General features: G+C 43.4%; 2 protein-coding genes across 3 annotated transcripts in view; one reads left to right on the top strand and one right to left on the bottom strand.

Moving 5' to 3' along the window:
• mafb (MAF bZIP transcription factor b) overlaps positions 1 to 1,995 on the top strand; it is a 44,636-nt gene extending 42,641 nt beyond the window's left edge. The window contains exon 3 of the mRNA XM_080475513.1: positions 1,636 to 1,995. The gene's annotated coding sequence lies outside the window, so the exon portion shown is untranslated. The remainder of the gene's footprint in view (positions 1 to 1,635) is intronic.
• The window catches only part of wwox (WW domain containing oxidoreductase), a 132,205-nt gene continuing 112,793 nt past the window's right edge, over positions 1,237 to 20,648 (bottom strand). For both annotated transcript variants that reach the window (XM_080475509.1, XM_080475508.1), the window contains one exon: positions 1,237 to 2,944. In XM_080475509.1, the coding sequence (XP_080331635.1) occupies positions 2,753 to 2,944 (192 nt within the window). In that variant the 3' untranslated portion in view covers positions 1,237 to 2,752. The remainder of the gene's footprint in view (positions 2,945 to 20,648) is intronic.

The raw sequence follows: 20,648 nt of genomic DNA, 5'->3' as shown, positions 1-20,648 counted from the left end.
TCTTCCTTTTACCAGAGATGCAGAGGAGAGGAGCAAACATTACACAAGTCTCAAGTATAGAATTACGATCTTTAGGATTATCACAGTTTGAGCTCATGAGAGACTGCGATAAAATAATCACTCAAACAGGTTATTTGGTCTGCAATTCCTTTGAATAATATCACATTGCTGTAGCAGTGGAGTGTGACGCAATGCAGGAGTCGGAGCTAAGTTCAGAGGCAGGAAATCCTCTTTTAATAATTCAAGTGTGGTGCAGCCACACAGAAATCCACAGATAGCAAAAAAAAACAAAAAAAAAAAACACAGCAAGTTAAACAGAGACCAGTGTTATTTCATTCTCATTTAGTCAAAAACAAACAGCAAAGAAAGAAGCTAAACTGAACGCAGTAAAAATGAGACTGAAGCCGAAAGCCGACACTTGGGTTAAAACAGTTTGGTTTCAACTTGCAAAATGAAGTGAGTGAAAACACGTAGTGAAGATATCCTTTTTACTTGATTAACTTCCAGCGAACGTCGGTTAGAATCAGCACCACGGACAGCAGCTGATGCTCTGAGTACATGATTATTACCACTATCTTTAGCCATGGGGGATTACTGTGAAACCTGTGAAGTGACCTGCTGAGTGATGGAGCGCTGTGGTTTCCTTCAGTACAAATCTTTGTAGTTAAACAAAAACACTTACTGAGACACTTTGTTAATTCTGATACAAAATTACTGCTTTTTTATTAACGATCACTTCTGTTCTAAATGAAATGAATGCATGTGTGTTACGTGTACGTATTCTAACAGCTGCATGTTAATTGGAAAGTATAACTCTTTGTTTATAGATGCATCCATGTGAGAATATGATGAGTAACAGTAGCGGTATATATTTTGGACCGTGTCATGAAATCCCTTTTCCTTGTTATCCTCTTCCGTTCCTCACTGTGTACGTGTGCGTCGCTCCTGCTGGGTGTGTATGTGTGTGTGTGTATATTTGTACTGTGTCTCTGCTCCAGGTGTGTCCAGTGCTGTGAAAGGACAATGATAAGACACCTGTACTCTGAGTACAGTACAGATTATAACAGAGCAGGACACCCGTATCAGTTACCGTGCGGGGTACAGCGTGTCCCTGTGTGTGTGTGTGTGTGTGTGTGTGTGTGTGTGTGTGTGTGTGTGTGTGTGTGTGTGTGTGTGTGTGTGTGTGTGTGTGTGTGTGTGTGTTTGTGTGTGTTTAGGGAAAACCAGCCAAAAAGTAAAGGTGAAAGTTGTTTAATTCTACAGAGAAGCTTGTATACCGAACATCTGTGTGAAGCTAAAAGGAGAGCATTTTCTTCCTGCCGGAGTGTTGATGCTCTTAATCTGCAGGATGTTTGGGATGAGATGATTGATCTGCTCTTTGCATGAATGTTTTCCACTTTGACGTACACATTCCACTGAATAACTGATACATTCGTCACATTGTGTTACGATGACACACACAGAGCTGTTTTTTTCAGTCAAACTTGTTGCTCACTTGTCAGCTTCCTACACAAACGTCTCCCCCTAATGGCCTGCAAATGAATGGACATCCACTGTCACTAGACAAAATATCTTCACATAAAGTACAAGAGATTATTTTTTTTAAATGTTTTCTCTCATTTGCTCTTTTCACAGATATCATGACATTGGACTGCTGTTTCAAGAACAACCTATGGCCTCCAGACTGCCATAAAGCACAATGTCTTGAAATTGCCCACGACAACCACCATCGGCTTCAGGGCATCCAATCCACAGAAAACCCAAAGCCACAATTCAACACTTATTAATGATTATTAAGAAAAACAAAAAAATGAAAAACAGGAGACAGAAACTTTCGTATTCCTCCGGTCAAACAACACGAGGAACGAAACCAATTAAAGATCCTGGACTTTGTAAATAAGATTTTCCCTCTTGTGTATTTGTTATTCAAATGGAAAAATATCATCCCATCATTATCTTTAAATTGTACTGAAGACTAATACTTTGGTTAAGTCGAATAAAAAAAGAAAAAAAAAGAAAAATCGAATGCCCACACCCCTTTAGCACTTGCCCAGAAATCAGGATGTTGTAAATATTGTACAGAAAACAAATAGGGACATTGATATGAAATAATGCAGAATAGTGTACATAGCCATAGAAATCATACCTCTAGAGTCACATGCCCATTGCTCTTTATTTCTTCTCACCCAAAAAGATTTAGCACAATGATTACTCAACACTCTGTATCTCAGCAGGAAACATAAAAATCAACATAAATCTAGACAGAGGATATGGAACATACAGACAACAGTTGGGAAGACATATTTTCCACATTGGGCCCTATTGCTGAAATCAGATGCATATGGAATAGAGCGTATGCTTAGTAGCTAACCCTGAAGAGTTGTTCGAACAGACTATTTGCTTTATATTAACATTGAACTTATGAACAAGACAGAAATACAACTAAAATGTTTCTAAACATTAGAGAGGCAAACACAGAAAGAAGAAGATAAATTCTAACATCCTGCCCCAACCTCCCACTGTATACTACCACAGCAAAGCGGAACCTGACTCATACTTTAATTTCCACCAGTAGATTGTACATGAAACCTCTCATTTACTGTTTATGTAGTGTGATTTAGCCCCTATAGTGATGTGACATATCCAGATGGACTTCTGGGGTTTGGCAGCTCTTGTATAGTGCAGTCAGAGTGCAGTTATATTTTATGAAGTCCAAACCATCAACCACCGTCTCCTCGTCCTCCTCGGTCCATTAGAGAGCCTGGATGCCCACCGACCTCTCTGCAACCAGGCGCTCGCTCAGCTCCCACAGCATGGAGGCGCTGCTCTGGTCCTGGGCCTGAGCAGACAGCATGCAGCGGAAGCAGCTGTTGAAGTACATGCCGCCCAACCCCTCCAGCTCCGGAGCCACGGCGCAGTACACCGTGGTGGCCGCCCCTTGTTGCTGCGGACAGAGAAAGGCCGAGAGAGAGGGAGAAGATCAGCGGGAGAACCATTACGCTCAGACGGAGACGGCGTCAACCTGCAGGAGGAGGAAAAAAAAAAGAGAGAACTCATCCAATCACACACAGACATCAGGATGTGTCCTGTCCAGAGAAAAGGAGAGAAGACAAACAGAGGACATGACCACATCTCTATGTCCTGTACACTTACAGACAAAATGAGACAGCAGGACAGAGAGTCCACAGGAAAAAAAAAAAAAAAGACTCACGCACACGCTGTCTCTCCCCCTTTCCCTGCAGCCCATGATGACTGGGTCATATTACCATGGGAATAGCATAACCCCGTACTGTACATATATTTATATACATATATTTATTTATTTAATTCTCTACCTGGTATGTATAGGACCTCTGGCTATATGGGACCATGTGAATGATAAAGATGTATAGACGCACCACGGAGAAGGTGAAGAGAAGAAAATTACGCCAGCTTCTGACTGGAGGGGAATCACCAGAGAAACCACAGATGTTGTGTATGTTACAAAAAGTAGGTTTTAACACCATGGGTATGAATATGTATATTTTCACATTATGTGTGTAGGGGCTGAGTCAGGCTTGCAAAGTTGAGAATAAGTGTTGAAAACTATATTAGAAGAGATCTTTGTCTAAATCTGAAGTTAGTTGGTTTGAGATGAACTGTATTTCCACACACATGCGCACATGCACGTACAAACAGATTTCTTCCCTCCATCTCTTTTGCAGTAATTTCTTTCTCATGTCTAAATCTGAAGATCATTCAAGTCTGAACCCACAAAATGACTCTGATTCATGTCGTCTCAAGCCACGACGCACTGTAACAGTAAAACAGGATTTGGACGCAACCTGCTAAGTTCTCTAATACACCCTGTCCCATCAGTCAGTAATTAGCAGGGATATTCTTGGAGGGACATTTCAGTGACATTTGAAAATGAAAGTTGAAACTGCAGCAGAATAAACACGTCAGAGAGAATTACACACATAACCCGAATGCTCAAAGAGGGATCTTTCATGTTGCAGCTCCAGCTAAAAGCTGCTGTGACAGCTTCCCTGCAAACTCCAGGGCTGGAGACGACTTCTATACGGCCACATGAAATGGCTCGCCTCTTTATCTCCCGATGAGAGAGTGAGGGAGAGAGAGAGAGAGAGAGAGAGAGAGAGAGAGAGAGAGAGAGAGAGAGAGAGAGAGAGATGGATGGGGCAGAAGAAGTGAGAGGGAACACTGATGTGATGACTGAAGACTAGTGTTTAGCACAGAGCCCTGGCAAATTCTGAGACAAACCCATATATGCAGTAGTCAAACATGGGCAAGACACACAGATATACACACATGCATAATGGAGGCTGGTGACATGCCAACCGTTTGAACAGCTTCCTAAAGCAGCTGTGAGACCAACACACATGAAGTGGAAGATTCATTGAGGTCCAAAGTATTTATACATCCACAAGAAAGTACAGAAATATGCACACAAATGCAAATGCAAAAAACAGAAAAACCACACACGAACCGGATTCCAAGAAATGTTCGTCTCATCAGCGTACACACACACACACACACACACACGCACACACGCACGCACGCACGCATGCACGCACGCACACACACGCACACACGCACACACACACACACACACACAGAAAACCCCCTCTAAGCTCTAAGTAAAGTTCTACCAGGAGGAGCCCTGGTGTGTAGCATCGCAGCAGCAGCAGATTGAGCCCGTTTGAAGTGCAGCATGATGAGAGAAGCTGGTAAACAGCAGATGAAAAGGCAGCATCTCTGTGTGCGCCGCTGTCTGTCTCACCTGCCAGTGAGGCGATAACTTCATCCACATCATATGTCGCCATATCAAAGACCGACAAATGCCAAGCAGTGTCTCTGACTTGCAGGTTCACACGCACCCAGTTCAACTCATCTCCCTTCACTTAGGGCATCTGATTTAGCTTGTCTGAAAGCAAAATGTCTTTTAAACTTCTCTGAAGATTTCAGTGCTGCAGACTCCGACTCGCTGACGCCCCATTGAACTTGGTTGACTTTCAGAACATTTTGTTTGTGTCCAATTACCAAACACTGCAGGTCCAGCTGTAGGTTGAAACATTGATAAAAAAAAAAAAAATAAATAAAAAAAAACTTTCATGTTCAAAAATCCAGATTTATGTAGCTTAGTTTTCAATGAAACTGTCAGTATTTATTTTCTAAAAAGAGCTCCCAGTTTTTGAAAAGCCAGTCCAGATAAGTGTTTCTGTGCAGGCTGCTGCTGTCCCGTCAGAGGCGAATGGAGCCGTACATGGACCATTTATGCCGTGTGTCCAGCAATGTGCTATCTTATTGGTGTTTAGCTCATCCCCCCTCACCACTTGACCCTGTGACCTCCTTAAAAGATAAGGCTGATGAGATTAGGCATTAACATGCTCAACCACCCACCACAGCCATTTATCATTGTGTGCGTTTAGAGATAGGAGGCGAGGCGTGTCTGAGGTCTGAGGTAGTGGGAAAAAGAACAAGAGGGGCTGAGCAATAATCTCAATACACTTACATTTACACACAAACACATTCATATGTGCATGCCTGAGCACAAGTATGCGCCTGCACACGAGCACGAACAGAAAGAATAATAAATCGACATGAAATGTCATGTCCCTTAAACAGTGTACATCTCTGGTGACCATTTTCTCTCCCGTATCAAACTGTAGATTAAGCCTGTAAATTTCTCTGTCTACGAACTGATGGATTTTGATATGTGTCCTATCTTTTGCAACTGAATGTGAATCATTTCACACCTACAGAAGTTCCCAGAGAAAGATCTGCGCTGCTTTGAGCTGTGGGCTTAGAAAGTAAAACGTTTAGGAAACCGGACCAAGACTTTCCAGACACCTCGAGTTTGAAATGAAAGATTCTGAAAGGATGAATTCCCTACTACTATAATGTATAAAAATAAATAACTAAAATTGCAGCCGTCTGTGTTGGTAGTTATTGCAGATAATCCATAGCTGCAATAAATAAAGGACAATTAGTGAGAGTGAATTGTTCATGGGAGGATTGCATCGCCCTTTGCTGTGCAGATGCTCTCTAAGCCATCTAAAACCTCTTTACAAGAAATAAAAAAAGGTCTTAGTTATCAAGTAATGAATTTCATTAACAATGTAAAATCTCTGCTTTTTGAAAGGCTGCTTCACTTTATTGTTTTGGGAAACCAGAGATGGGTTTCTTTGAGTCGATCCAGGGGAGGTCCAAGGAAAAAAGGTTGGGAATCACTGACTTATGATATATACTTCTCTAAAAAAAACAAAAAAAAAAACAAGCTCTAACATTTACTATTCTGATTTGGAGATTAGGGGAGATGTGACAGATGAGGTGCACTAAAATGACTACAGAAATTATGGCAGGGAAAAAAACCCAAAACAAAACAGAAGCAATATGAAAAAAACTATGTGGGTAATAAAGCAAACACAGAAACACTGAGGGGATACTTTGAAAACATGATGCAATAAGCTAAATGCTGATAAGTGGCAATATACCCGTTCTTATCCTGGGATTCAACACTATGATTCTGTAAGCACTCTGGAACCAGATCCAAGTCTTCCGATCTCGGCATCGACTCAGCAGCAGCAGACCTCATGGACTTGCAATAGAAATGTCATTGTATAGTGTTGCACAAAACTCATCGAGAACTTCTTATCGAGCGTATTCAAAAGCAAAAAGTGTATGTGGGGGAGACGTGATGTTGTTGAATTAACAGTAATGTTACTTTGCTGTGTTCCGTTCTGTGTCTTCATTCTCCCAGATGTACTCGGCCATATGAGCTTTCTCTGACCCTATGCATGTGACCCTTCACCCCTCACATCTGTAGTTATGACATTGACCTCTCCCTCTGACCTGGATGTAAATAACCCAGTACTGTAGAGCAGTCTGTTTTTGACCCATTCCTGTACATAGAGACTGTAAATACGAACAGCTATGCATGCTGAAAACCTAGCAATTCTTTCAGGTACTTTTATAATCCCCAAATTCTCATATGGCATGTGCTGAAAAAAATACTTTAAAAAAGTTGGAAAAAAAAAGGAAAGAATAAAAAAAAAAAAAGAAAAAAAAAAAAGAAGTTTAAAATAAATGAGTTGATAATATTGTCAGGCAATATCCTCTCTTGGACAGTGTGTGTAGAGTCTTCCTGTTTTCTTACTCCTGTGGGTGGTTCTCTTCCTTTGCCTGTCCCGTGTTTCTGCTCACTATCTGTGTCAGTTGTTGTCGGTTGGCATTTGTACAGCAGCGAGGGTTGAGGCAGAGAGGGGCGGAGAGCGGAGCGTTCACCACTGACCTCTGTGATGGCACTCCAGTTCAGCAGCAGCAGCGCTAAATGTTGGCAAAGCTCACAGTGCCTGGGACACAATTTGAGAAGTCCGTTCCTGGTGCAAACCACAGATAATTAGAGCGCATGTCCATGCTTTGTCTTATGCAGAAAACGTTTTTGATCAGAACCACAAGTTGTTTCTTTCTTCTTTTTTTAGTTCCATTGGACATTTGCTAAGCTGTCAGTTATAGAGCAGCAGCATTCTTCACTTCTTGCAAATGCAACTTTAGCCTATTTCAGACACAGTTACATGTTCAGAAAAAAACTGAGGTGTAAACGATGTATTTTTTCTTCATCTCTGGCTCATGAAATACCTTAATTATAAAGGCATTAAGTGAAATAAGTAATTTTCTAAGACTCAATGTAAAAAGTCTACAACATGCATTTTAGGAAACCATCCTGGCTCGCAGTCAGGGGATCAGGAGGAGTTCAGTTTTGCCTCAGCCCTCAGCCCAGCCTCGTGGAGTAACTATCCTGAATGTGGGACTCCAAACTGATTGTGATTCTGTTTCAGGAATGTTTTTTTTTCAACCTGTGATGTTTAAAATAGATGGAGGTGTCTGATTTTTAATCTGTGCTAAAGATATTTTACATTTAATAAATAACCATTGAAATCAAAGCTTCGTAAGTGTGCCGTTTGTATGTGAACAAAAGTGCCGTTTGAGTAGCGAGCCATCTTAGCCCTCAGCCGTGGTAACCTCTGCGAGCTGACAGCTCAGCTGAGCGTGCCCGACCGTGCCGAGGAGGGAATCCTGGGTAATGCGGTCCCCTCAGATAAACAAGCCGTCCCTCCGTTCAGTTTGACCACTCAACCAAGATGGGGGGAGATTAGCACCTCAAACACCTCAGCGCACACTTCAGAAGGCATCCTGACACTCACCCCATGAATCTCTGGTCGTCTCCATCGCACACATCGAGGTGGATCAAAGGCCACATCAGATAACCAAAAGTCAAGATGTTGTGGGTCATGCAGCTTTACCATGAGGTTCAAAATGTCAAGAAAACAGAATCACACAAGCAGATCATGACTCACATTCACACATCCAACAGCACTGAAACACAGAGCCTCTATAAGAACGGGAGCTATAAGGTAACAGAGAGTTTGTTTAGACCTCCAGAGAATGACCAGCTCTTTTCATCATGGATCTCCCCAGTGATTAGTCTGCCCCTGGTCATCTGTATACTAAACTCTATTTTGTACTGTCCATTAGCCCACAGGCTGATGGCTAATACCCACCTACAGGCTGTATGCTCCCCCGAGGAGCATTAAGGGCAGGATGGAGGGACTGGCCTCCCTCCCTGCTTTTCTTTCCATTCCTTCATCATGCCCTGTCTATCTACTTTGCCCCCTGCTTCTTCCTCAGCCCTTTATTTTCCATCAACCATCTACAGATCCCTTTATCCCAGCATCCCCTTCCCCCTCCGGCACCATAACTTACAGGACTGGGCGCACAATGTTGCTGTAACTGAGGTCTCGCGGGTGGACGGCCATAGTAGAACCTCTTGAAGGTAAATGGATCTCTTTCTCTGGAGTCCTAGATCGCAGATGAACCATGTTGACAGTCTTTCTTTAAGCAAGTAGAGTGATGTAGTGGAAGATGAAAAGGCAGAGAGAAAGAGGAGTAAAGGGGTAAACTATGCAGGAGTGACAGGAACACAACACAAAGCACCTCAGACCCCTCCCTCCATAGCCCAGCATTATTTCTCTTTCTCTCTGCGGCCCTCTCTTTACCCTTTTTGCGCCAGATAAGATCAACGGAGTGTCAGTCATCAACAGCCTCCTGTCACACCGTGATTGTTCGTCTGTTATATGTTTGTGTGCGTGTGTGTGCACGCGTGTAAATGCGCAGTCCAATGCGACATTGCTGCATACATTTAATGCCCCCGTGTTCAAGGGAACAATAGAAGGGGAAGTGGGGAATGAAGTGGAGGGGATGGAAAGGACAAGAGGAGGAGGGGAAACAAGAGGGAAGAGGGTAGAGACAAGCAGAAGAAGGAAACGAAGCAGAGGAGGAGATGAAGGAGCCAGGACGCAAAGCATCCAAGGGGAAAACGACGAGGAGTCAGAAGGACTTGCGCAACGACTGTGAAACTATCTCATTTTTATCTTGTGAGAGGACTTCCGAAGTGATCCGCACAACCTAATTATTTTCCCCTAATAAAAGCAACATATGCTAAGACAATAAAAGGCCTTATTGGACACCTATTCATTAAAAAGGAGCAGTAAAAGGTGTAGGACTCTGGCACTGGGATTAGCTTTTAAAAGGGCTTTTCTCTAGCTGGAAATGGCCTTAGTCTACCTTTAGCATGTCCATATGGGTGCATAGCCCACCATAAAAGATCTGAATTATACATGAAGGGGCCTGGCTGCTTTATTGGCTGTGATCTTCCTTTTTACTCTGGACCTAATTGCATCAGCGCGCGATACCTCAAAGTTTGAGCTGCATCACTCCTTTGCTCTCTTGTACTGTGTTTGAATGTTGGCCAATGCAGCCTCAAGTGAATGGTTGTTGATATGTACAGTACATATAGCTAATGACAACCATTCAACGGCAGCAAGATCACCCATAATTCACAAAAGTTTGTTAAGGTAGTAACATCCAGTTGAAATCTGACAGTTTGACACAGTGAAGTCATTATTCCATATGGTCAACGTACTGTAAGTGTCAGTGTGTTTCTATTATGAGCAGAGCAATGCTGTCTGTGTGTCGGTATGTGAGTATGTGATGAGCTGGTGTAATAGGGCCACACACAGGTGTGTGTATGCTCACCTCCTCACTGATGCACCAGCTAATTGGTCTCCTGCGGCAACCTGACATATTCACACACTCAAAGCCAAACCCACGCGCACACACACACACATACACACACACACCCAGTCGCATGCACATGTTGAAAAACACACACGCACACAAACACAACAAACCCACGATTCTGCATGTATACAGAGTGTGTAAATATGCACACATGTGCAAACACATCCATGCATGTGACTACATTCACAGGCAGCCCGCAGAGTGCATCTCCAAATCAACTCATTATCACAGTGCTGACTCCGAGTGAAGAATGACACTTCAACAGACTGTTCATACTGTACACACACATGCTTTAAAGTACTGCAAAAGAAGAGAAAAACCACTGACCACAGAGGCATACTGTAAAATAAAAGCAGTTAAAAAAATGCACTCAAGAGCCACACACTTCTGAGTTGCCTCGAAAAGCCTCACCACTGAAAAAGGCAGCAGTCCCCAAATACGCAAAACTCAATGCAAACATTACCAGCTTTTTTATAAATGCTGAACAACTGTGATCATAGCAACCATCACTTGAATAGCAGACACGGGCCCAGCTATGACAATTACTGAGAAAAGAATACTCTCGTAAAATCTAACATTACCACTGGGAAGAAAACCCTATTGTTCAACAAGGTCCTGCTACGATTTAAAGGCACCACATAAAGCAGTTAAGGAAAATGACTGGCAACATAACAAGTAAAATGAATTTGAGATGAACTGTTTATTCAAATAAAACACGAAAAGTGGTTTAGAAAGGAAAACATTCCCATTTCCTTCAATTCAAGATCTTTTCTTACAATTTTTTCATCCAGAATATTTCGGCTGTTTACCTTCAAATTCATCTCAGCCCAAAACTAACTTCACTTTTGTCTTTTTATCCACCTTTCTGAGTATAGTTGAGGGAAAAAAACCTGGCCTATCCTGCTCAGTTAGCCATTTCCTCTCACCCATTCTCCTGCCACCCCCTTCCTCCGTGGTGGAGGTCGAGAGAGAGGGATGTTCTGTTTTAAATAAGAAGGCAGCGCTGGCCCATTAAACTCTGATAGTAATGATATTAATTTGGCAGGAACGTGTCATTTTCACAGGAGAGCAACTAGCTGAACTGTCATTACGCGCACAGACACACACACACACGCACACGCACACACACACGCACACACAAACGCACACACACACCGTAGCAAAGCATTTGTCTCATTCGCACCATCTCTGCACACATACACTCACACCAATGCACCCTTGCTGTCCCTCGCACACGCACACGCACACTTGCACACGCATGCACACACTCACACACAAAAGGAACATGTCACAGGAGAGCAGCTAGCAGTAACATTATGAGAGACTCGTAGAGATCTGCTAATGGGATAGATTAGCATGCCCTTGGTCACAACGGCTACAATGGAGTGACTGGAGCTCTGACTTATACCCGTGTCCCCCCATCCACACTCATGTCTTCACCAGCTTTTACCCTCCTCTGCTGCCCTTTCTCCTTATTTTCTTCCTCCACGTTCCCCTTTTCACTCTCTCCCCCTCTTGTTTCATCTTCAGGTTTGCAGACCGATCCCCTGCTTCACGGCTGAAATCCAAGTAAGGGACTGGCAGAATCATTTGTGGTGCAGCTTGATTGAAACCAGTGACACAATATCAAAATAGTTTTCCCTTCATATGGATTTTGTTAATGGAGCTTAATGAGCACGGTGGACCTCCGTAATCAATACACGAATGAATGTGATGGTTATCTTAATGTGTTAGTGGTAAGCTGAATGAAGAGCTGCTGCACTCAATGAGATTACACTAAAATATGTTTAATTTTCTCTTCGTTTTATTTGTTGCATAGATAAGATCAGCTCCAGGGCCTCGGGATCCTGTACAGGATGAAGCAGTATAGAAGATGAGCAGACTTTTACAGAAGTTAGATTTTTTTTAAACCAAACTTGTGAAAATTATGAGGTGAATGTGAGTTTGACACAGTTGTTTATTCCTACTTAAAATCACAAAACATGACAGAATATCCGGGCTTGAAGCTAATGGCTCAAACTCGCATATCTTTGGACCACAATGATCCCTCAACAAAGTCACACCTACTGCAGGTCAGTCCTGAAACTGGACGCTGTCCAGAGTCCAGAGTTCTCAATGTCTTCCATCTTTAACACACATGAATTAAATGAGTCACACTCATATCAGTATGAAGATTAGAATTCTTGAAATGTTGAATTCTTAGAAATCTAAAACACACTGCCAATAGGTATTTAATTAGAGAAATATGGGACTTTAGTCTTTATTGTATTGTTTTATATTGTGCATCATATTACTTTATATCCTTTCTAGGACATTTACAATGGTTTCAGTAGAGATATTTTCAATTCTAATTCCCAAAAAGATAAAAACAAAAATACTACATATTTTTGAAAAGTGGGGCTTTAGATCTGTGAATTTCTACATGTTTTAAATTGGTTTTATAAAATAAATCGTTTTAGGGAGATACACAAGCATGCATCTGCACACATGAGCACAAACCCAAACACACAGTGAACTGAAGCTACAACCACACACAAACTATGAGGGAATTGTGTGGTTGAAGAAGAAACTTAAAGGGATTTACTTAGTTTTATTGGTCCAGTGATTCATGTGCATGTGTTGTGAGGTAAGGTGAGAGTGTGCATTCCAATAAGCTGTGGTGTGTGTGTGTGTGTGTGTGTGTGTGTGTGTGTGTGTGTGTGTGTGTGTGTGTGTGTGTGTGTGTGTGTGTGTGTGTGTGTGTGTGTGTGTGTGTGTGTGTGTGTGTGTGTGTGTGTGTGTGTGTGTGTGTCCACACTGACCCCATCTCGGCACTCCTGACCGGTTGAATGCAGGCTGCATAAATTAGTGCTGATGCTCTGCGATGTAATTATGCTGCTGTCAGGATGGCCCCTCTACTCAAATTCATTTTAATAAAGTTGGTCTCCAAGGTTACCAACCAGGGGTCACCTTCGGTGTCAGTCCCTATGGATCACACCCACAGAACCTTCTGAAAGTCTCTGGTCAGTGTACAGTAGCGCCGCAACTCGACCGGCCCCCACTTCACAATACAAACATACCTCCCACTGACTTGCTCAGAGTGGAGTGAGATAGGTAACAGAGAAGAAGGCTGAAGAAAGCAGGAGCAATAGAAACAAAGAGGTGATACAGAGACAAGGAGACAGATCGAAGTGTGGAAAGATGGGACAGAAAATATAGAAGAAGGATGGGGTTTAAAGTGGACGCTGACAATAGGTGGGAGGATGAAGGAAGGAATAAAGACGAGACGAAAAGAGAATGAAGGGAGAAAGGGACAAGGGTGCAGGGACAAGGAGAGGGCAAGGGAGTGTCTCTTGGGCAGATGGCGAGGTGTATTCTCATTTGTCCTGCTACACTGTGTGTGTGTGTGCCAACACTAACCTCCAGGGCAGAGCTGCAGCACAGAACACGCTCTCAATTAGCCAATAACACAGACCTGCGCCTACAGCTGGGAGAGCAGGACGCACTGCTGGGGCCCCACACAACAAATAGTGTAACACACAGGAGCAAAAGACACTGTTGCAACACTAATTGAATGTAGCACTAAATAAGTTAATCGCGTCTGATGGTTTTCAAATATTTCATCCATCTTCTATAGGGCGTCATCCTGTTCAGGTTCACTGGGTGCTGGAGCCAATCACAGTCAACTATGGGCAAGGCAGAGTACATCCTGGACAGGAAATATGAAATATCGATCCATACATTCGACAGGCCGCCACCTGCTCAGTAATATTAATAAAATAGGATTATTCAAAACAAATAAATATATGAATAATCTATTAATCTATTTATATCAACTGCAAAGATTGGTAATACAGCATTCTGTGGCTTTAAGCTTTAAAGTTTAGTTCAGCTGTTATGAGTTTAGACCGCTGGGAGATTGTCTTTAACGTACTGAGTTTCTCTCCTTTACTAACTTTCCATCCATTCACATGTCACCAATGCATGTCCCTAACGTGTTGCGTCTCTTCAGTTATCTGTCCTCTGGTCTCTTTGGCCTCTCTCTGTACTTTCTTGCTGAATATTTGACTTTTATTTATTATAGTTTGTGATATGTGTTTAGCACCCCCATCAAGTCTGCAACAAGAGGATGAACTTGCCATATGATGCTCAATTGTTAGTTGTTTTATTTATCTGCCTGTCCATCACCCCTTTTGTGTCCAGCGATCTCTTCTCGTACAAACAAAGCTTTCACGTCACTCCCTGAATCGGCTTTCTTCCCGAAAAAGGTGTGTTTTTCCTTTCCACTGTTGCCAGTACTTGCTCATGTGGAATTATCATTTTTATTTATGTCTGACTTTTGTGATGTAAAAGTGCCATAACATGGCTTTGTTGTAATCACTACTAAGCTAAACTGAATTACTGAATTGAATTAAATAAACTGCCTGTATTAAAATCATGTGAATTCAGCTATGTGTTACTCACTGCAATGCTTCTTTATCTTTGCTGCCTGTGCGTCACATCGAAAGAGGAATCTTGCACTAACAGTGTATGACTGGCCAGTTTCACACAAGCACTTTGTACACTTTTCCTTGGCCTGCATGCATACAGTGTGAGAGATGGTGTAAGCCAGCAGTGTGGACTGGGGTGACTTTGAGGGCCTGTGTAATAGTTACAGCAACACGCTTTGTTACCTGCAGGTAATTTATGGTTGAACTGGCCTGAGAGTCTGATACGATCGACTGCCCCGACTGTCTTTACCAGCTCGCCCCAAAGACACAGAGGAAAGCTTGCTCTGAGGTGGGAAAGTAATACAGAGATACAGAGGAGAGAAAGAAAAAAAAAAGGAAAAGGGAACATACCGCAGGACGGCCCAAAATGTTCCTACCAGAAGGAAGGGTCTGCATTTAGAACTGCAGAGGTACAATAAAGCAAAAGCGCGCTTGACGAAAGCATACCAGGGAATGAGTAATGCAAGTGAAAGGCGTTGACATGAGAGAAATTAGAGAGTTGCACAGCAGTTAAGTTCACAGCATCTCTCTTGAGGTGTGCTGAGATTTAGATTGCATTAGAGACTGACAGTCTATTTGTCTGAACCATACCAACAAGGAACATTTAGCTAATTGAATGATTAATAAATTCAGCTGTGTCACACTATTTCACTCTGCTGCTGGCTTTGGAGAAAAATGTCTGCCAAATGTGAGATGCCATATATCATTTGTTTGAATTTCTTTGCGTAAGGCTCACGCTGAGCATAACTTCAACCAATCTGGTGGCGTGCAGAAAGTAGCTGGGATACAGTAACAACAGTGCAGTGAGAGGTCGAACCTCAAGCCTTATTGTCCTGTGTGTCTTCCTCGCGGTTTCATCAGGAGCCTTCGATGTTTCAACATTTGAATTTCTCTGTTGCTGGCTCATCGTTATCTCTGTCTGAGAGACTCAAGTTCTCGAGTTCAACCAAAAGTGCAAATGGAGAGCCAACAAGCACCCGTCTACCTAATATGGACAGGCAGAACCCTCTCCACGCCCACTTTGCTACACCTTCTCACCTCTAATGAAGACAGCCACAGACCCTTGCTCTACATACACCTTTCCTTCACCGCCTCCCCTAATCTGGTTAGGCAGGAACATCCTCGCCCTTCTTTCTCCTCCCTTGTACCTCTCTTTCCAGCATCGGCGACTCTAATCTGGTCTGTCAGGCCAGCCAGGTCCCTGACTGCAGTTCTCCTTTCATCTGCCAGCATCAAACGGAATGAGGATGCTTTCATAACGCCGGGTGAGTGACAGGTAGGGGAGTCAGGTGGAGACAGGTCTGTGATATGGACAGGCACTTTGTCCTGTTTAAGTACACTAATGGGGGATAAGAGGCCTGTCACAGGGACAAGTGAAAATACGATGGGACAGAAGACACAGACACTCATTTTTACTTGTGGCGATTGCTAAATGCAAAGAAGGGGATGTGCAATGTGTTACATCAGATCGCAGAGGACGAGGTAGAGGACAAGCACCTCCAGGCCTTCAATACTTGGTGTACGCTTCACATTTAAGAGAAAGTGCGATCTTACTGCATTTCTTCAAAAGTGAATTTCAAGCTTTTTGCCTTTGGAGAACTAAAAAAGGTCCTTGGGAAGTCCCAGAACAGCTGACTGATGTTTGCAAACAAAAGCAGTGTTTCTCTTATTCTTGCTAGGAACACTCCAATTTCAGTGTTGCATTACCACACAAATAAAAGGTGAACACACACAAACACACACGCTCATCTGACTCACAGCTCACAAACTCAGTAGGCAGCCGTTTGGATGGATGGCACCTTCATACAGGAGGAGGGGGCACACAAATAGGATTCGAGAGTGGAAGTGGGGTGTGGAGCGGGAGCGGGGTGGGATTGAGTCCATAAATAGGATTGTGTAGGAAGCAGGGCGAACTAAATAGGATTGTAATGTACAGGAAAGAATGTATAAATAGGATATGAGAGTCGGAGCTGTGTTCTCACTAGTTCCGCGTCCCTGTGGTATAGGACTTCTGTAGGACTGGCTGGCAGTGTGTGTGAGTGTTAGTGTGTGAGTGGGTAAAGGCTAATAATGTGGAGACTAATCTTGGGGCGCCTGTCTCCTCAGGCAAAGTGTGACCTCCAATAGCCAGGTTCACCCATGTTTGTCCTCCTAACTCATTCTTCACTTCCCTGGTTTCTTTCCCATGGTTCCTCTCCCCAATCTTCACCTCCCCTCATTCATTTTTTTGTTGTCAATTTTGCTTTTCATATTTAATTGAAATTGAAAATTCTCGGTCTCTCTGAACAGGTATACTCTTCAGCTCTCGCAGGTTGTACACTGTTTATCCACAAAGCCATGTTGATGGTCAAACCCTCTGTATCCCTCTCTCTATGGTTTACTCTCACTCCACTTTTGGGGTCAGTGGGCTTTGGGAGCTGTCAGCTCAGTGCTAGTGTCTGCTGCCTGACGGAACGAGGTCAAAGGTCAGGGGTCGAGAGTTAGAGGGCAGGACGTGACCTCAAAGACAAACAGCATGGGGAGAGGGTCATCCCCTCAAAAGAGCTTGTCATTCTCCACGCAGGGGGTGATGTAGTGTGAGCATACATACAGCGTGTGCATGGAAGTGTGTGGATCTCTGATATTTACATGTTGATGCCCTCTCTCTTTGGTATACGCTCACACCTTGCCTTAAACACTGTGTGTGGCATACAATATGAGATCATGTGTGAAATGTGTCATGTTTGCATGGCATGCATGCTTAGCCTAGCTATGGGAGCTTGCCAATGCACTTCCTTCCTCTCCACCACTTACGGGTACTTTACAGACCTGTTTACACACTCAAGGTCACAACAGACTGCCGTGAAAACATTATCTTCAATATAAGTCAAGGCAACAATGAATACGGGGCTGACAAAGACAGCCAGTCAGACGCAGTGAGCATCACGCTAACAGTCATATCATCATATTTTAAGGGCAAGGTAACTGTGTCTGTTGGTGTGTGAGGCACAGAAGAACACACAGCCTCCGCAGACAGGTAATGGATGGTCGGACTGAAAGAGACTGAGGGGAATTAAGATAAACACACTGATAAAACCTAACCTGCCTGGCTGCACTGCTGTCTGTTTATCATGAATTAAAACATATCACATGGGCTGCATGCACATCCAGGCACACACACACACACACACACACACACACACACACACACACACACACACACACACACACACACACACACACACACACACACACACACACACACACACACACACACACACACACACACACACACACACACACACTTATATACATGTACACACACATAGTTTACACTGAGGATTTTATGATGGATTTATATACAAAGGCATGCTTAAACAGTGGAATAAATGTTCGGACAGTCGTGGCTCTTTGAGTAATTGACCTATGAATCACACACAAGAGATTGTGTAAATTATGAAGACAAATAAACTGTCCATATATCAGGCTCCTATTATAAAATCTTAAGCAGATTTAAACAGACAGAAATGTATCTGCTTGAACAAGGGCATTAGTTTGTGGCTCTGAGGTGTCCTGCATACAGATTATGCAGGCAAATTGGTTGACTGTCATGTTCTGGGTCCATAGCCAAGCTTCAGGCAGAGGAAGAATAAAATTGGTTCAAAAAATTCAAAGGTGAAAATAAAGGATTTGTGAAACAAAGTGGCAATGAATATAGTCAACTCTTGTGAATGTGTACGTGAGCAACAAACTGTAAAATACATCAAAATTTAGATTTATAAATAAATCAGTGTTTTTAATTCATTCTTAAGCAAGTGAAAAAGTTCAGATCAAAAGTTGGCATGTGACACACTCCCCAATGCAAACATGCTTCATACATGCACGCACACTTTCCAAGTTTACGCACCAATGATTTAAGTACATAATGAAGTGTGACATATCAAGCAAAGGCGCTAATGGGGTGTGAAGTCATTAGTGAACTCTCTCTCTCTCTCTCTCTCTCTCTCTCTCTCTCTCTCTCTCTCTCTCTCTCTCTCTCTCTCTCTCTCTCTCTCTCTCTCTCACACACACACACACACACACACACACACACACACACACACACACACACACACACACACACACACACAACTTTGTATGTCTTTAACAACAGAGCTATTCTTTCAGTCTATACATGTGAGGTACGACTGTGATAAGCTGGGTAATCCTGAATGCTGGATAATATTAGTCAAGAGCACTTTACAGGACAGTCTGTCAGAAATACATTCCCAGAGCATGAATGAATCCTGCATGGATGGTGTTAATGCCAGATTTATCATGTGCACAAATTAAGTGGAATGTGTGAGTGAGAGAAATGAGAGTTGACACCATTACAGGGTTTCCCACTTTTGCCGAGGCTCACACACCTGACAGTTGCAGACTTCTAACAAATGCACGTGTGTGTTAACCTGACATAACTGACATAATGTTGTCTGTCTTACTCCAGATTTACGGCTCAAACAGGAACGAGAGGGAAATAGAGGGACGGAGGAAGAAAGACACGAGAAGGAAAAAAGAGGGGAAGGGAGAGACACTCTAAAAGCTTGTCAGTCCCTCTTAATTATTCTAATTGCTGAGCTCAAGCATCATGCCAAGGCTTAGGCATTCCCCTGGCACAACAACACAAGCCCAGCTATCCCTGACTCTCTCACACACACACACACACACACACACACACACACACACACACACACACACACACACACACACACACACACACACACACACACACACACACACACACACTCACACACACACACACACACACACACACACACACACACACACACACACACACACACACACACACACACACACACACACACACGAGCCACTGGATTGCCTTGAAACCTCTCCTCACTCCTCGTTTGGTCCTCTCCCCTCATCTCCATACAGAACTCACCCATCTCTCTTTTCCTCAGCTCCCTCTATCAGCATTCCTCCACCCTCAGAGCACCCTCTTATTCTTCCACTCCTCCTCTTCTCCTCCCATCACAACAGACCCTTCTGCTTCCTCTCCCCAGCCACTCCTATCCTCCACCCCTCCGTTCCTCCGAACTGGATTAAAAGTACTTTTCATTACCCGTGCGGGAGATATGGCACTTAAAAATCACCCCATTATCATTTTTCACCCAGCAAACAGCACACACTCTCACAGAGACATAATTACCACACCCTGTCATACCAGGGAGATGGAGGCTGCTGATTTCCAGCCAGGCCGTGTGTGTCACTCTGTGTGTGTGCGTGGTAATGTGTGTGCGTGTGTGTATAAGAAACTGCTGCCTGTCCGCCTGCCTGCCTGCTTCTCTTATTGATATTAAAAGCGCTGCATAAACGAGTGTTTAAAATGGCTGTCAGAGGGGGAGAGAGAGAGTATCCACTCCAATCACAAACTGCAGCACACATCACTGGATCTCTTTCCCAGCTTGGCACATGGTAATGGCCTGGAATAACAGAATACTGCCAGATGATTCCCATTCCCACTTTCCAAGTTGTGTGAGGTTGCAGAGGAGGCAGTTGAAATGGGAGGGGATGAGTGATAGAGCTGGCTTTAACCAGTCAACACTTAACACATAATGAATTGGGAGTCATATGATGAATTGGATTTATGGCAAAGCTTGTTCTTAATGGCTGAAGTGCTTCAAATTGTAAGGCTAGAAAGGGAAGGAGTGGGGGGGGGGGGGGGGGGGGGGGGGGGGGGGGGCAACTTGACTCATTCACACTAATATTCATTTAGGAAGCTGGTCCGCATTGAACAGTTGCGCCAGTCCTGCAGGGGCCATGCCTTCACTCACAGCATTCACAAGGGGGTGTTAAGTATATACGTGTTTAAAAAACTCCCCGCACCCCTAAGACATTCATCACTGTGACAACACTGCATGGCGGCCCCCCAATATCACTCCACAGGGGCCTGCCGTTGGCCTGTCAAAAGAATGGGTGTCTATAATTATGCCTGTAGATAAAGCAGGGATAAACGTGGGTCCTGCATGATTAACTGGGTTGCTGTTTGATCACATTTGA

Source organism: Lipophrys pholis, assembly GCF_963383615.2.
Source record: "Lipophrys pholis genome assembly, chromosome: 11".
Classification (NCBI taxonomy): Eukaryota; Metazoa; Chordata; class Actinopteri; order Blenniiformes; family Blenniidae; genus Lipophrys; species Lipophrys pholis.
The sequence above is the reverse complement of the archived record's forward strand: the minus strand, read 5'-3'. Positions and strand labels throughout refer to the sequence as shown.